The sequence below is a fragment of the Microplitis demolitor genome, chromosome 10 (assembly GCF_026212275.2).
Source record: "Microplitis demolitor isolate Queensland-Clemson2020A chromosome 10, iyMicDemo2.1a, whole genome shotgun sequence".
NCBI classification, from domain to species: domain Eukaryota; kingdom Metazoa; phylum Arthropoda; class Insecta; order Hymenoptera; family Braconidae; genus Microplitis; species Microplitis demolitor.
This window is the reverse complement of record NC_068554.1, coordinates 209,199-224,398: the sequence shown is the minus strand read 5'-3', so window position 1 is coordinate 224,398 and position 15,200 is coordinate 209,199. Positions and strand designations below refer to the sequence as shown.

The 15,200-nt window shown below is 35.3% G+C and overlaps 1 protein-coding gene across 2 annotated transcripts in view; it reads left to right on the top strand.

Annotated features, from left to right (window-relative positions):
* Positions 1–15,200, top strand: part of LOC103571897 (teneurin-a) — a 251,588-nt gene that overhangs the window by 146,747 nt on the left and 89,641 nt on the right. For both annotated transcript variants that reach the window (XM_053742569.1, XM_053742568.1), the window contains exon 8: positions 14,151–14,226. In XM_053742569.1, the coding sequence (XP_053598544.1) occupies positions 14,151–14,226 (76 nt within the window). The remainder of the gene's footprint in view (positions 1–14,150; positions 14,227–15,200) is intronic.

The window sequence follows — 15,200 nt, the reverse complement described above, 5'->3', positions numbered from 1 at the left end:
AAACTTGTCACGATGACAATCGATTCTCATTAATAATAAATATTCAAAATTATACCGTCAATTTATGATTAATTTAGGTAGTATATATAGGTAGATATATTTGTAAGGAGCTGGTAACGGAAGAGACTAATTCCATTGGGATCAACTTGACTCGTGACAGTGTCTCAATGTCCAAATTTCTACAATCCGGAGATGTAATCACGGGTATTAGACACACGACCATCCTGTCTGCTATTTCATGTTACTGCACCAGCCCTTAATTATTATTCTATCCGAGCATTAAATACTGACAGATTTCGGGTCCCGATGTCATACAGTCGGAATCTGGTGGAAGCTGCTAACTATTGAAACAAACTGACAGTCAAAAAATAACTCCATTTAAAGTAATATTTATAAAAAGCTGATTTATATAAAGTGATCGGTACGGTATAGGAGACAAAAACTCAAATAAAGCTCCTTTATTTGTTGGACTTGATAGTTGAGTAAAAATCTCGAGCGTGACCCTATTACACTCGGGAGAGTCATTAGAACCGAGTAGGAAATAAAGTGTAAGGTAAGAGAGGAAAAACCCGAGACTCGAGAAAAGGTGAACTCTGGATAGTCGAGAATCAGTAGGACGATTCGTTTGCCGTGTACTCTGACAAGGAACAACTGGGCCAATCGATATCGCAGCGGCGTCGTCGTCGCGGCCGTCGTACTCTAGCAGTAATCCCACGGCAGTAGTCTACCTCTGTATCTACGCCTCTACACCCTCTACACCTATTCCATCGACCTCCAAATAGATGAGTTTGAGGTACTCGGCGGCGAACACCCAGCTTCCAGTGGCGCCACTGTCTCCGGCTTCAAAACTTGTGATGATAGCATCCCCATGACCTGCGCACAAATCTTTCAGTATCGTAACAACTCGATTCATGTTTTATCCTCGGTTTAAACTCTAAGATCTTGGGATTCTATTAACTTGTCATTCATATTTATTTTATTTTATCCGAGTTTTCGTGGTAATTTGTGACTTTTATCTTATATTTTTTTTTTTTTTTTTACTTGTTTTGTTGGTTTCTGTGATGTGTTATGACAAGATGGGCGGCGTCACAATCGACCAATCATTTAACCTTCACGTGAACCACGAGGAATTTCAGTGATGTGTTATTTTATATATATTTTTTTTTTTTTTTTTTTTTTTTTTCAAACTCAAATTAGTATTATGTTAAAAAATGTAAATGTTGATTGATTGTTGTATAGAAAAAAAAAAAAAAGTTTAAAATGATGCATCAGCAGTATTACACACAGGAGGATGTAGACCGGGTTGGTGAGTAAATAAATAATTAAAGCGTGTTTTATTTGAAAGCGAAAGTACACAAATATATGTATATAATGAATACATGATACATATGGGAGTGCGTGTTTGTCAATAGATTAAACAGCGAGTGTTTTTTTATTTTCTTAGTTATACAAATAACAAATAACCGTTGGAGCGTAAATGTACACACGTTCATTAACTCATTAGCTAGTGGTGCGCAAAGTGTCCAGCTCGAGCATTTATTTGTGCAGATGAGAAACAAAGCGAGTCTGAGTGTCGTATGACGCGTAGTTTGCGACAGATGAGACATCACCAGAATTATCATTATTCCATTAAAGCTATTCCGCGTAATATAACGAATGCATTAGCGGTAGAGAAGTAGAGAGATAAAGACTGTCTTTGTGATACTGGATGCTTTTGGTGAATCAAACAAAGTATCTTGTTATTTTTTAAAATTCATACAAAGACACAAAAATTTGAGACTTAAAAATTAGAATCTCTTTTGCGGAAAAGCAACCAAAAGAAAAATAATTTTTTTAATGACGAGTTTTACCTCAGGATGTTTCTTTTTTTTTAAGAAAAAAGAAAAAAAAAAAGGTTTTATTGACATTTTCGACACGTTTTTTAACACGTGAAAGTTATTCTAGACATGTATGTACCTATTTGTTTAATGTATGCAACTTAGATCTCGGACAGAACTGTAGAGCTGGTGGTAGTGGTCCCTTGTACGGAGATTATATCAAGTCCTAGGTTTTCCTCTTATCCCTTCTCTCTTCTCTTCTGCGTACTCTCTGAGGCGTGAGTGTCACTTGGAATTTAAATTCACCGAAATGCATTACGCGAGAAATGAAGGGTGAGTGAGAATAAGTAACACTGTGAGGGAAGAATGAAATAAAATAAAAATTCTTTCTACAGAGTAACCTTTGAACCTAAAGGATCGCTCCTGAATTACTGATGAATTTATATATCCTTCAAATAATTATCTTCCCCTATATTTTTTTCATTTCACTTAAAGTTAAACTTAATCTTTTTTTTTTTTTTTTCTTTTTTTATCCAATATATATTTTAATTCAACATATTACCATTTCTCTATTCCTTTGACGAGGATATTTTTATCTGACAAAAATATTTTTCTCCGTCTCTTTACTATACGGTTTCAGCAATCACTACTTGTGCTTCTCACATGAAATAATGATATCAACCGATTGTTTTCTACGGACTAACAGCTCTGCTGGTTAATTTACCCGAGCCACTATACCTGAAATGCACCCAAACAATTAAGACTAGACTTGTATAAAGGGTTGAATTTTATTGTTATCCATGCACAAACCAATATGTCCGTAGTACGCGTATTGTTCTTAAGCCCAGTAGCTCGTAAGCAAATTAGACTAGTGTGCACGTGGCTCGCATAAGTCGGAGCAGTTTCGAAACCCATGACATTCTCCCCCTTCCCCTCTCTCTCGCTCTCTCTCTCTATATTGCCAGCACCCAGACTGAGTGAAATCGCCGATACAAACAGTACAGAACAAAACAGAGTAAGTAGAGTAGATCTGGGTGGGGAATTATATGTTAGAGGGTAGAGAGGGTAGAGAGGGTAGGGAAGGAGTGGAAGGCCGCTTTAGATCCGTCCTTTCGGTCGCTACCCTTTCGTATTCGCGCTTGCAGACTGATGATGATGCCTACCAATGCCTACTCTGACTGTTTGCCCGCAGGCAGAAACCCATCGGCAATTACGACGCTTTATTGGGTAGGGTTGCGTGTCGTCTATGGAATTAATGCTATTCGGGTGTAATGCTGTGAGTTTAAGAGAGATAGTGATTGAGAGGGAATAAGAGAATGATAGAATGAGATAGAGTAAGCAGTTGCCTCGACACGCGAATCCTTCCTAACGACTACCGCCCCTCGACAACCCTCCGAAATCCCTCCCGAAAAGCAATTCGCTCAACATTCGCTCGATGATCATTCGATTCTAATTACTTCTGGGCTCTCAAGACCCACGGCAATTATTGTTAAAGATCCGACATTTAAATCTTCCCTTAAATTATCTAATAAAACTCCGGCTTGGGTACAACAATAAAATAATAATAATGACATTTTAAATTTTATTTTTATTTACATTTTTAAAGCCTGGAGCTCAGTTTTACAACTTTTTTCAGACTACTCTGGTTGAAAAATATAATCGTAGATAAAAAGTTTCGAGTCTATCGACGCATTTGAGTTTATGGATGCGTGAAAGAAATATAAAAATATTATTTGTATGTGTGGGTTTCGGAGAAGCTTTTTATAGTGTTTTGAGTGATGGAAGATCGTCGGATCAAACTCTTATGCCAGAATGTATGTAATAATGGTAATAACACGTTCTTCAGTGCGTGTTAGACGATCGTAAGTGCACTTGCGTGAGAATAACCCCACTGCATTTTATTTCTATTTCGCTTTTATTATTTTTTATAACAGCAAATTTATTTTTGTTTACAATTGAGTTTATTTCATCATTTTAAATTCAATTATTCATATTAAATTACATGTTATTTTACATTTTCAACGCTATATTTTTTTTTTTTAAAACAATTTTAAGTACATTTATATATTTATCTGATAATCAAGATTTTACGGAGGAAAATATTCAGGATTTGTGATAAAAAAATTATGAAAAACGAGTTTCACCGCAAAAAAAAATTCTAAAAGGCTTACGCAGGTATAAAGGAGCCAAAAAAGTGGCTGGTACGAGTACGGCTGAAAAAAAAAAAAAAAAAAAAAACAATAAAAAAAAATGTCAAGGTTTTACATCGCCGATCTATGAAATTTTTTTTTGCTATTCCCTTATCACGACTAGTTTTGCCGGCACATTAATGCGGGAGAGTGCGCTCGTATCTGATTACCCGCGGGGTTTAGCCAAGTCGAGAATAGTTAGGGTCGGCAGATTGTCGAGAAACGACACTCTGCGAGATCAACCGAAAAAAAAAAAAAAAACCATTAAAAAAAATATTCTGCAGCTCTTATTAATACTGCAATCTCTAATTTAAAAAAAAAACTTTTATTGCGAACCTGACTCAACGTGTTTCTTATCAGATGTCCGACAATTTAATAGTTTGACTATTATTTATAATAGTTATATTGAAAAAGTATCAACTTGAGATATAAAACGAGAGAATCAGTTGAATGACGTCTCATCGGAGATGTTTATCATAAAGACACTGGAATAGCAACAACAGAAAATTTTCTTATAACTTTTAAATGAGACTGTCTTACGGTTGCCAATTAACTATACGCTCTTTCAATTTATTTAGCTCTCCCACTTACTCCCTGTTACTCCCTCTTACTCACTCACTCTACTCTTACTTTATACTCTCACTCTCTATCATCAACCTCGAGGGGTAGTCGCCTACCGCCATTTAACTGTCTCGTCGACGTAGACGGCGCCTTCTTGCACGTCTTCCTATTCTATACTACTTAAACTTCTTGCAATTCAACCCCAATGTCGATTTACTTTCAAACAATTTCGTTACGCATACCACATCTAAAGTTGCTCACAACTGGGGTGTCATTCAATACTATTATGCTAAATATTTTGATAAAATTTACAAAAGATAATTTCATAATAAAAATCTGTAAACAATCAAATATACTTGTTTTCTCAGCGTTGAATATCTTTATTCGTTTTTATTTGAGGGTAAAGTCTATTAGAGAATCCAGAAGAGCTCTCGGTGTATTTATTGTCAAGTGGGTGCGAGTGTGAGTGAAGAGTGGAAAGTAGAGAGAGTGTGGGTGGATAACTATGTACAGAAACTGTTTTCCGAGCAATATCTGTCAAACCAATTACCAGTAAGTGCGCTTGCCAATGCTGTCAATATACCAGGGTTCTATTGCTTCTCCATTCCTAAAATGTAATGCACTCACCGATACTACAACCGCAACATTCCAATTTATAGAATGCCTTTACGTCGACGATAAAATCTTATGACCATGTCAATTAATCTGCTTGGGTTATTTAATATTATAACTTAACTAAAGTCAAAATTATTTAACTGACAGCTTACGTGGAAATTATTTTTTTATAAAGAAACTCTCTTCGCAAGAAAAGGATCTAAATAATTTATTGCCAAATGACATTTGTCACTTGGTTCCTTGGAAAACTTGGAAGAGTCGGGGAGTGGATGTGGGTTTAGGGAGAACCTCAGAGAGAGGGAGAGGGAGAGGGAGAGGGAGAGCACTAGTAAATTTAGTTTGAGTCTGGGTGCATTACCAAGCGGATTTACGTTAAAACCGAAATTCACATCTAGTCCTACTCGTCGAATTGGCACACACTGTTTCTCTGATGTAAATTCTACGTATGTATATATATATTCGAAATTGTGCATTTGCGTCACGTAATCTGTTTTACGTAACGCTAGGGCTTTTGTTCAACGCGCGAATCTTATTAACGTGAACCATTTTATATGAAATCGAGTTAAATGTGGTTCTGCCGTGTGTTAAACCTTTCTCATTGTTCATTAATGCGCCAGCCTATATAAATACGCATATACATAATATACATTTATAACAAGTCACACGTGATTATATACTAAATATCAGATCTTTTAATTCTAGTTGATAATTTTTAAATAAATAGTAATATTTTAATTTTTATAGTGAGTTCAAAATGTTTACCATTTTTAAAATTGTTATTTTTTGTTCATTTACACTGTTCGTGGATGGTTATGGATTAACAAAATACTGGTTGTTTATATGACTCGGGTGCACAAATAGCGCGTAAAATAGTGGTGATCGTTAAAATAACGTATCTTTTTAGGATCCCACAGCCTTTTAGTGTCATTTAAAACACTCGGGATGTACACATCATAAAATAATGTAATTTTGTGTCGTCTGTGTTATTTTATTTTATTTTATTCCATTAAATGCATTATCTAATGGTCAACAATGGCCTTTTTGACTGTAGGTATACTCGTAAAAAGAGTTGATCTGAAATAACACAAGTATTAAAACTTTTAATTTTTTATAGTTAAAAAGGATGGATGGAAATTTGTGGTATTGTAGGAAAAGCACGGATAACTATTGATAAAGCAATCTGGACTTGGGCCAGAAGCTAATTCCCTTAGTTTGGGTTGATGAAGAGAGTCCGAGCATTTAAAATAAATGCGGTAGGTAGTTTAAACTTGAGCTACTTCTATTTCCGGTTTAGTATCTATCTAATAGCAAGTAGTGGGCCACCCGGTGTTAATATATTCTGGTTTAAAGTACTTACCAAAAAGACAAGTAATTAGAGAAGGAGATAAATAAAAATAACGAGTTAAACTAAAAGTAAAAGTAAAAGTAAAAATAACAAACAAGCTGTCCGGAGATGTCGAACAAAACTTGGCTTACCCAGCGGACTGAATAATTTTAAAAGGGCTTTGTAAACAAACTACTCTGCACTTAGGAGTAGAGCGATGATCCACTTTAAAGTTGTATCTTATATTTCAGCACAAATCCCTCTTGTTCTTGTTCGAGAGACGAAATACCCCAGTCTCTACTTGTCTACTAGTCGTCTATTTCGATAGAGTATATTCGAGTATTTACTTATAATATATATGAATGTTTAAGCCAGAAAATCCTTTCATCAGGATCAAAATCAGGATTGTCTGACAGAGAGTGAGAGTGAGAGAGAATGTGAAAGAGCAAGTTGAGGAAACATGTATCCTAAATTTAATAAATCATCGTAATCACGCGCAACGTTCGTCAGCAGAGAAGATCGATTGTGCAAAGCCGCAGGCAATACATCAGAAGCCGCTGAGAGTATGCCATAAGTGAGCCAGTGAGCAAAGTAGAGAGGAAGAGAGAGAGAGAGAAACAGAATATATAGACTTTGGTGAAGCATATAACATCGGTAGTACGTCGTCGGTGGTACGTATCCCGAGTCCTTTGACGGCTGTCATCCTAATAAACATTAATTATGTAGCTGGTCAAGTTAATCAAGACGACCGTTACGTACATTAATGGACAGAGAGGGATAGACAGAGACTCGTTATCGACCCAAAGTGAGCTCATACACAGACAAAGAACATCTAGGAAGCTGTAGCAGCATCAAATCCGGCTGTTAAAATACTGGTAGTACAGTGCCACCGAGTACAAGCGACAATCTGAGCGCAGTGAACATCAAGTTTAGGTTTTACACCCCCGTTTCAATATTGATAACGGAAAAATGAGAGAAAATGTAACCGTGATATGGGTTTGAGAATAAAGAATCTACTTTCCAGTGCTTTTTGGTATCCAATTCTACACAAGTGGCTTCTTTTGAATTCTCCATATACTAACTGATAAAATGGCTTCTTGTTTTCTTATTTCATCCTACCTTCTATGAATTGATAAGAAATATAAAGACTATAAAAATATTTTTCTTACTTTCGTCAACAAAGAAAACTTGTCAGGATTTAAATAAATATATATAGTATTTCATATTGCTTCGTTGTTTAAATATATATTTAAAACATTTATTATCGATTATCTAGATGCGTATGTCTGGGGAATGGAGAATTATACAGTTATAAACGACGTGAATATGCGGACTATTTGCGTTGCAATAATTTATGTCGTACTATCGATCATATACTAGCTCCCCCATGAGGATGATGACTAGTGTATTATGTATATGTATATATATATATAAATGTACGTCCAAATATAGATATAGAGGGAATGCCCAGTAGTAGTGGCAAAAGCCACAATTATGTTCTCACTTGTATATAAGTAGAATCGCATCACCAGGAGTAGAATAATAGCAGAACTGTAAATTATTCTGCACATGGTTTATGTGCCAACAATTGACACTTTGAGCAAACTTGTTGTACCAAAACAATGTCCTAGATGAAACTTGGTTGTCGATTTGTATATATATACAGATCCGATACACTATTCCTTATCCTATTCCTCATCTCGCTATCAAGCAAACACATTCATACATATAATTATAAACAACACAACTACTATCCAACTACGACTATAAACTCCCACTGGCAGTGTTTATGTTTATGGTTAGCATACCGCAAAGACGATCCACATATATTGATAGAGCTAATCTAGGCAAGCACGTCGATCGCGTAAACTAGTAAACTTAGTGTCAATTATCGTTGCTTGTTAAACAGCTACTGGGACTAGACTTGCAACAGCAACAGCAACAGCAAAAGCAACAGGAACTACAAATACAAATACTCGTTGAACAAAGACAAAGCATTGCTGGAGACTGGAGACTGGAGACATAACGAGAGGGAAATGATTAACGAAACGACGACTGTTGGGCTGAATCAAAGAGGAGCAAGGTACTAACGATGGTCGATGATAACGGATTCTGGACACCCATATAAGAGGTGAGTGCTGATCGGAATGTCTGGTCACGCATTTAGGATTACCTTCGATCGAGCAACGTGACAGAACCCCAGCAGCCCTGGTATTGCTTCAAGCACAACGTTCTACAAAGCCCACTTTCCCATCACTACAGCCCCTGAAGTCTGTCTCTGCTACTGTTGCTACTGCTATTACTCGCACCCTTAATCGCACCACTATCGGAAATCACCTTTGACTGTCATCAATCAACAACTGCCCATTTTAAACTCTGCTCCCCTTACACAATTATTCCAGACTTAAACTAACTCAATTGTTATACTGATATTATTTTATTGAAACAAAATAGTGTGGTATGAAATTTTCTCAAGCTATTTTAGAGAATAGTATTCATTTATATAATATAATATAATTAGTGTATTTTTAAATGAGTAAAACAATTTCACGCGATCTGGCAATCAGCGAAGGCAATGATAACCAAGATCACGAAAGTTTAACATCCGAGCGGGAATATATCAAGTGATTATTCTATCGTGCTATATTCTACCTGAGGGAATAAACTTAGATATCTTCTCACGAGTAATTGATTCGATTATTCGCAAGTATAATATATGTCTTTATAATTTAGCGACAAACTACAGCGTAGACATTGCTCACCTCTGTAACTACAAAAATCCATTTTCCTGTGGATAAGAGCTTGAAAAAAATTTTTATGTATAGATATAATAAATATATCTGTGTATATGTAAAAAAGAAGTTATCGTTAGCAAAGAATTTCTTTAACTGGCGCACAGCCAAATGTTGAGCAACAAACAAAATCTCCCAGACTAATGTGTATACTCACATTCACATTTACATTATTTCCGTTCCTCATCTTTAATATTTTTTTTCTCTCTCAGTTTCTTTACTTATTTTTTTTTTAATTCTACACCGTAAAATATTTTTCAATTCAGATTCTGTTTGTGAATATGCCATGATTTTTTTATATCATGACCTGTATATTTAAAAAAATATTTTTGTGAAAAATCAAATGGGAATTACGAACGCGTAATATATATAATATAATAATTTAAACTTTTGGAAGCCCTCGTAGACTGAAAGCTCTTCACATCCTTTATCCTCCCACTCGACTTGACTCGACTCGTTAACAAAATCGAGCCCCCCTCCCCTCCCCTCCCCCAATAAACCAGAGGGTAACGACGAGTGAATACTCTTGCTGATTGTACCTTCATGAAGAAGCAGTAGCAGTAGCAGTAGCAGTAGCAGTAGCAGTAGCAGTAGAAATTGCTCTCGGAGAAGATACACTATAGAGAACGAGTGAGAGAGTGGAACAGAAGTAAAGACACACCCTCCTCACTTACTACTCTCTTGACTGGGTTCTCAAGTCTAATCTACTCGCCAAATTGTCCGTTTGTTTGTTAGCTATTAGTTAACATTCTCGAGCTCTTATATATAGGAGTGAGCTGCGAGCACAAGTAGTGTCTCAACAAACTTCCAGACAGCGTTTGAATGCCTCCTCCAAGTTTACACGCAAGCGAAAATTCGTCCTTCATTTCACTCTCGACATCATCCGCTGTATCAACAGCAGAAGCTTTAAAATATCACCGTTTTCCTCCATCTTTGCTTTCCGCCCCTTTGCCCTTTGCTCCTTCCCCTCTCCTCCCCTCTTCTTTCCTCCCATCACCGGTTCGCATCGTTTCCTTCGCCAGAGTCTTTATTTTTATTTCAAGTTTTATTTTATCCGAATAAGAAACTGTGAGTTTATTCTCACAAGATGAGAAGAGTCTCCTGTTGGACGTGACCTCATCGCCGTTCACGAGCTCTTCTCATTAATCTCAAGGACCGTGTCTCTCGTTTATTTTTCCACCGGTGTATTTATTTTCCTCCAATGATATCACCGCAATAACAAGCCTCGAGCTCATCGTCTCGTCTCGTCTCGTCTCGTCTAGTCGTCACCGACCCCCTTCTCGTTTCTCTTCTCGATGACTCCTGTTTTCTGGTGTTTCTACTCTCGCGGATACATTCACCCTGTTCTTACGCTATCTCGCTTTAAAATCACAAAACAGTCAACAAATTACAACTCTCTCAAACAAACTCAAATTTATTATCATAAATTAAAAACAAACAAAAATAACTATTTTACGCACTTACACTTTCTTTGTTTTTTTTTTTTTTTTTTTTTTTTTTTTTTTTTTTTTTTTAATCTAAACTATTAAATTTAATTCTTTAAGTAATATAATCCTGAAGAAGTCGTTGCATTAAATTGCTATCAATATAAATGACAGAGAATTTGGAATCGATAATTAATTAAAAATAGTAAACTAGATTGAACGACAGGATAAGACAGGAAGTTAAATAACATTAGAGTAAAACGATAAATCATGAGTTCCGTCGTTACCTTCGTGTCGATTGTCCAGCCTGAGTATTTTCGTGCAATCGCGTTTACATAAGTAATGAGCTCGTATCGGGAAAACAAGCAAAAGGAGAAACAACTTGGTAGGAAATGCAATCGTAATACCTATGTACACATATAATCCACACACAACTTATATTCCGGGAATCGTGTAATAGAACTAGTACTCCACTCGAGAGGCTACTGACCCGGGATACGAGATACGAGACACGGGCTGACCAACGGCAACCTCTACTACTGCGAGGAAACATTACGTGATCGAATACGCGTTATTGACGGATATCAATAATATAACTAGAGTTTCTGGGGTTTACAGAGCTTATTACAGCTAGATGATCATCATAAAAATCATTATCATTACGATTATGTCAATTATTTTGATTATGATGATATGCTGATGATGATGCACACTCAAAACATTGATTATGCGTGTGATTGAGCGGCCATTTCGACGGCGAAGAAGGGACCGATGAATCGAGGGTGCTCCGTTTATTGAGGAGAGGAGATAATCAAGAGGGATATATCAAAGAGCCGACCAGCCCCTTCTGATGATCGTTGACAAGCTACTTGAGTGTCTAGTCGCGCTTGACGTCGAGTCTACCGAACGATTGTATATCTGACTATCATCGCGCCTCAAGTGTCTCAAATTAAATCTTTCATCTTTTAAATTATTTCGCTTAAAATAAATACTTGATTAATTATTATTTTCTAAAATTATGCAGACTTGACTTTAATGTGAATGGATGTGAGAAGAGGTTACTTTGCCGCTTAATACCTTGTTGAGCTGTGATCATGGTTAGAGAAAAAAAATCTGCCACTCATGTGCTAAGTTCTTTTGTGTTATAGTCTGACCGACACAATTTTCATGCTGTGAAAAATTAATTAGCTTGAGGGTTGCTCTGTATTTTTCTTGTGTGTCTTAGTCTAGAGCTTGGGTGAGCTAGTTTGGATTGTGAATAGAGAATGAAAATGCTGAGGGAGCGAATAACTTTTCGTGACTCACTGACGTCAAATGCATAATGTAAAACACTCTGGATTTAATGTGCCACGTTAGTTGTTACATTTAAACTTTATAAATCTTTTTTTCTTTTTTATCTTTTATTCCAACAAAAAATAAAAAATACCACTCGAATAATTATTAATTTTTTACAAAAATTGATTATTTAAAATTGTCCTGACAACTTGATTCCACTCGATATTTAATAAAATATTTAAATAATTTATGAACCAGTGCATCCGTCTCCACGAATGGCTATAATTGAGATTGAAGGATGACAGTTTATCTCAAATTCAATAATATCCATCCAATGAATTAAAGATTATACATGCTCGTACCTTTTTTAAATACGATTACAGAAATAAGTGAATTAATAAATGATATCATTTTTCTGAATTAACCTTCTTAAAAATTCATACTGCGATAAAAGCTATATTAATAACCATAACGTACATCTTCAAATCACCAATTCATGAACCTAAATATTCACTATTATTTAAATAATAAAATATCTATCTTTGTATTCCGTAAAATCTGTCTTTATATCCGACACATCCTACATCTACACGTCATTAATTTTACACAAAAGCTTTTACAAGTATCAATTATTTATCAAATACCATTTTATCTTATTATATTCAAAACGTCACTTCATTAACGTCAATTTCTATTTATATAATAAAATTAAAAACTAATATTTGTTTTTTTTTTTTTTTTTTAATGTCGATATTTAGTATCCAAGAGACAAGTACTCGGTTATAGAGTTTAATAAGCGTTAATTATCTCATCAGATACGAGGTCAGGTTACATTGACCAAACGCCTGTGTCTTGGTCATCAACAGCTCCAATTACCTGTTTAATTAAATTACTCATAAAGTTAATCAATTAAAATTTTAAATAAAGTTAATAGAAATAATAATGAAGGTGTGCTACAGTTGTAGATGAATCGAATCACGGAAAATGGTTTTTCTTTAGGGGTGAGAACGTAAATTTAGTTTGATGCATTATTCATGGTGGAGGTCGGGTGTGTTGTAGATGCATTAAACTTTTAAAACGGTGTAGGTGTACGGGGGCAACTTTTAAAGGTTAGTTACCAAAAAACCTTGTAGAACGAGCCAGAAAACCTTTTGGAGGGGATAGCGCTGAGCGAACCACCCGGTAAATGGGTTGCGGATAAAAAAAGAGGGTAAATTTTTAGTTGGGAAAAAGGAGAGAGAAGGTTTATGGTAAAAGTTTTAAAAAATGCGGATGCATTTGCAATTTCCGGCGCAAAGTGAGTCTCTTTGAAGCGGCGGCAAATTTCCATTATCGCATACCTAATTTTCTTTGTCCAATCGCATTTAAATTAGTCGAGTGGATTTTTTCGATGCTGATGTGTGTCGAGCTGGACAGTATTTTCCGAGGTGATACTAGGGCTCAAATTTAGGGAGTTTAATTCTATCGTGTGACAACTCGATACGTATGCTGACAACTTTAACTGAATTTGGATCGCCAAGCGCACCTGCTGACAAATTTACTACTGATACTCGAGTCATTTTTATCTGACATCTAGGACTGTTGATCATTCGAGAGCTGGTGGCTGGTTGCCAATTTTCTGAGCTCCTGTGTGCTCTATCTTACATCGTAAGACTTTTCGACATTAATTCTTTTAATTTTAATTTTAGCTGAAATATCAAAGATAACACAAAAGTCTACTCAGACAAATTTACAGAAAATTTAATTTATATTTATCATATCTTTGATACTTTGGCCACAATTTTTATTTAAAGGTAAAAAAATATTTATTTAAATTAATTAATTCAATTTTTAAACTATTGAATTTACAAATAAAATAAAATTCTATTTTCTAGAGAGATAAATATCATATAAAGTAATTATTATGTACTTTTATAGTACCTTCAATAATTTACAAGTTATAATAATCCAAACTATGCTATAAATTAAACTATAATAACCACTCAACAAAAACAACAATAATAATTGAATATAAAATAAACCTCATCACAACAATTGCTAATTAAATGTTAATTATAAAAAAAGTTTTAAAATAAATAATTTGACTCGAGTTATTACGATATAATAGAAGCATAAAAAATGTTGAGATTTATTTGTTGTTAATTTTGTTGCAGAGTACTTGATGTCAGGAAGTCCTAGAAGTTACCCGGTGCGATCACCTGGAGTTGCTTCAACGCCAACAGTAACGAGGTAACTTCTTACTTTATCGTACTCACAAATAATTCTTCTCTTTACTTTTCCCATCCACCTCTTTTTTATTTATTTATTATTTTTTTTTTATTTTTTTATTTTACTTTCTCTTACCCTTAAACTCACTAAATTCGAGTGTTAACTTTTTACAAACATTTTCATAGACGTTAATAATTCCTTACCCACTAAATCAACAAATAAAATATTCAGACAGACCTCAGTTGTTCAAAAAAAGAAAAATAAATAAATAAATAAAATAAACGACTCGATAAAAATATTAACTTATTTATTCAAAACGAAAAGAGTGGATTATCTATTCGATGGTTGTTCTAACTTAAAGCGTTTTTGAGTCTCTGTGAATTAGAAAAGCTGTTACCGCGTGCATTAAATCCTCGTCACTATTTATTTATTTATTTATTTTTTTTGCTACAGTCGCCCATACACAACACCAAGTTCTCGGTTGGTTCCAAGTATGTACTTTTTTTTGTTCTTGTTCTATTTCTATTTCTTTCTTTTTTTTTTTTTTCTGGTTCTGGTTCTGGGTTTCCTGTTTCCACTATTATATATATACACTGTACTGAACCAGTATAGAGACTCGGTAGCATACCGCGCCCGTGACATGTACGGCCGACGAACTTTGCTCAGAAAGTTTAACCGTGATGCTCGTTTTATAGGCGACACTTTAAACCCAAAGGTCTTACAGTTATATTGGTTTACTTGGTTTCCACAGCGACGTGAAACCATTCTCATCCACAGCCCCCCTTTAACTCCTTTCCTTTCCTTCCACGGCTGCATTGCTTCTATACTTCCTCCCCCTCCTTACTGTGTGTACACCCTCGCTTATTCTTTCTCATCCCCTTTACAACCTCAACTACCTCTCCTCCTCTATGTCCCGACTGAAAGACGCGACGTCGTTACTTTACGAGTTTACCGACCAGTCGACGACACAAACGTTGACTCATCATTTACCTCCT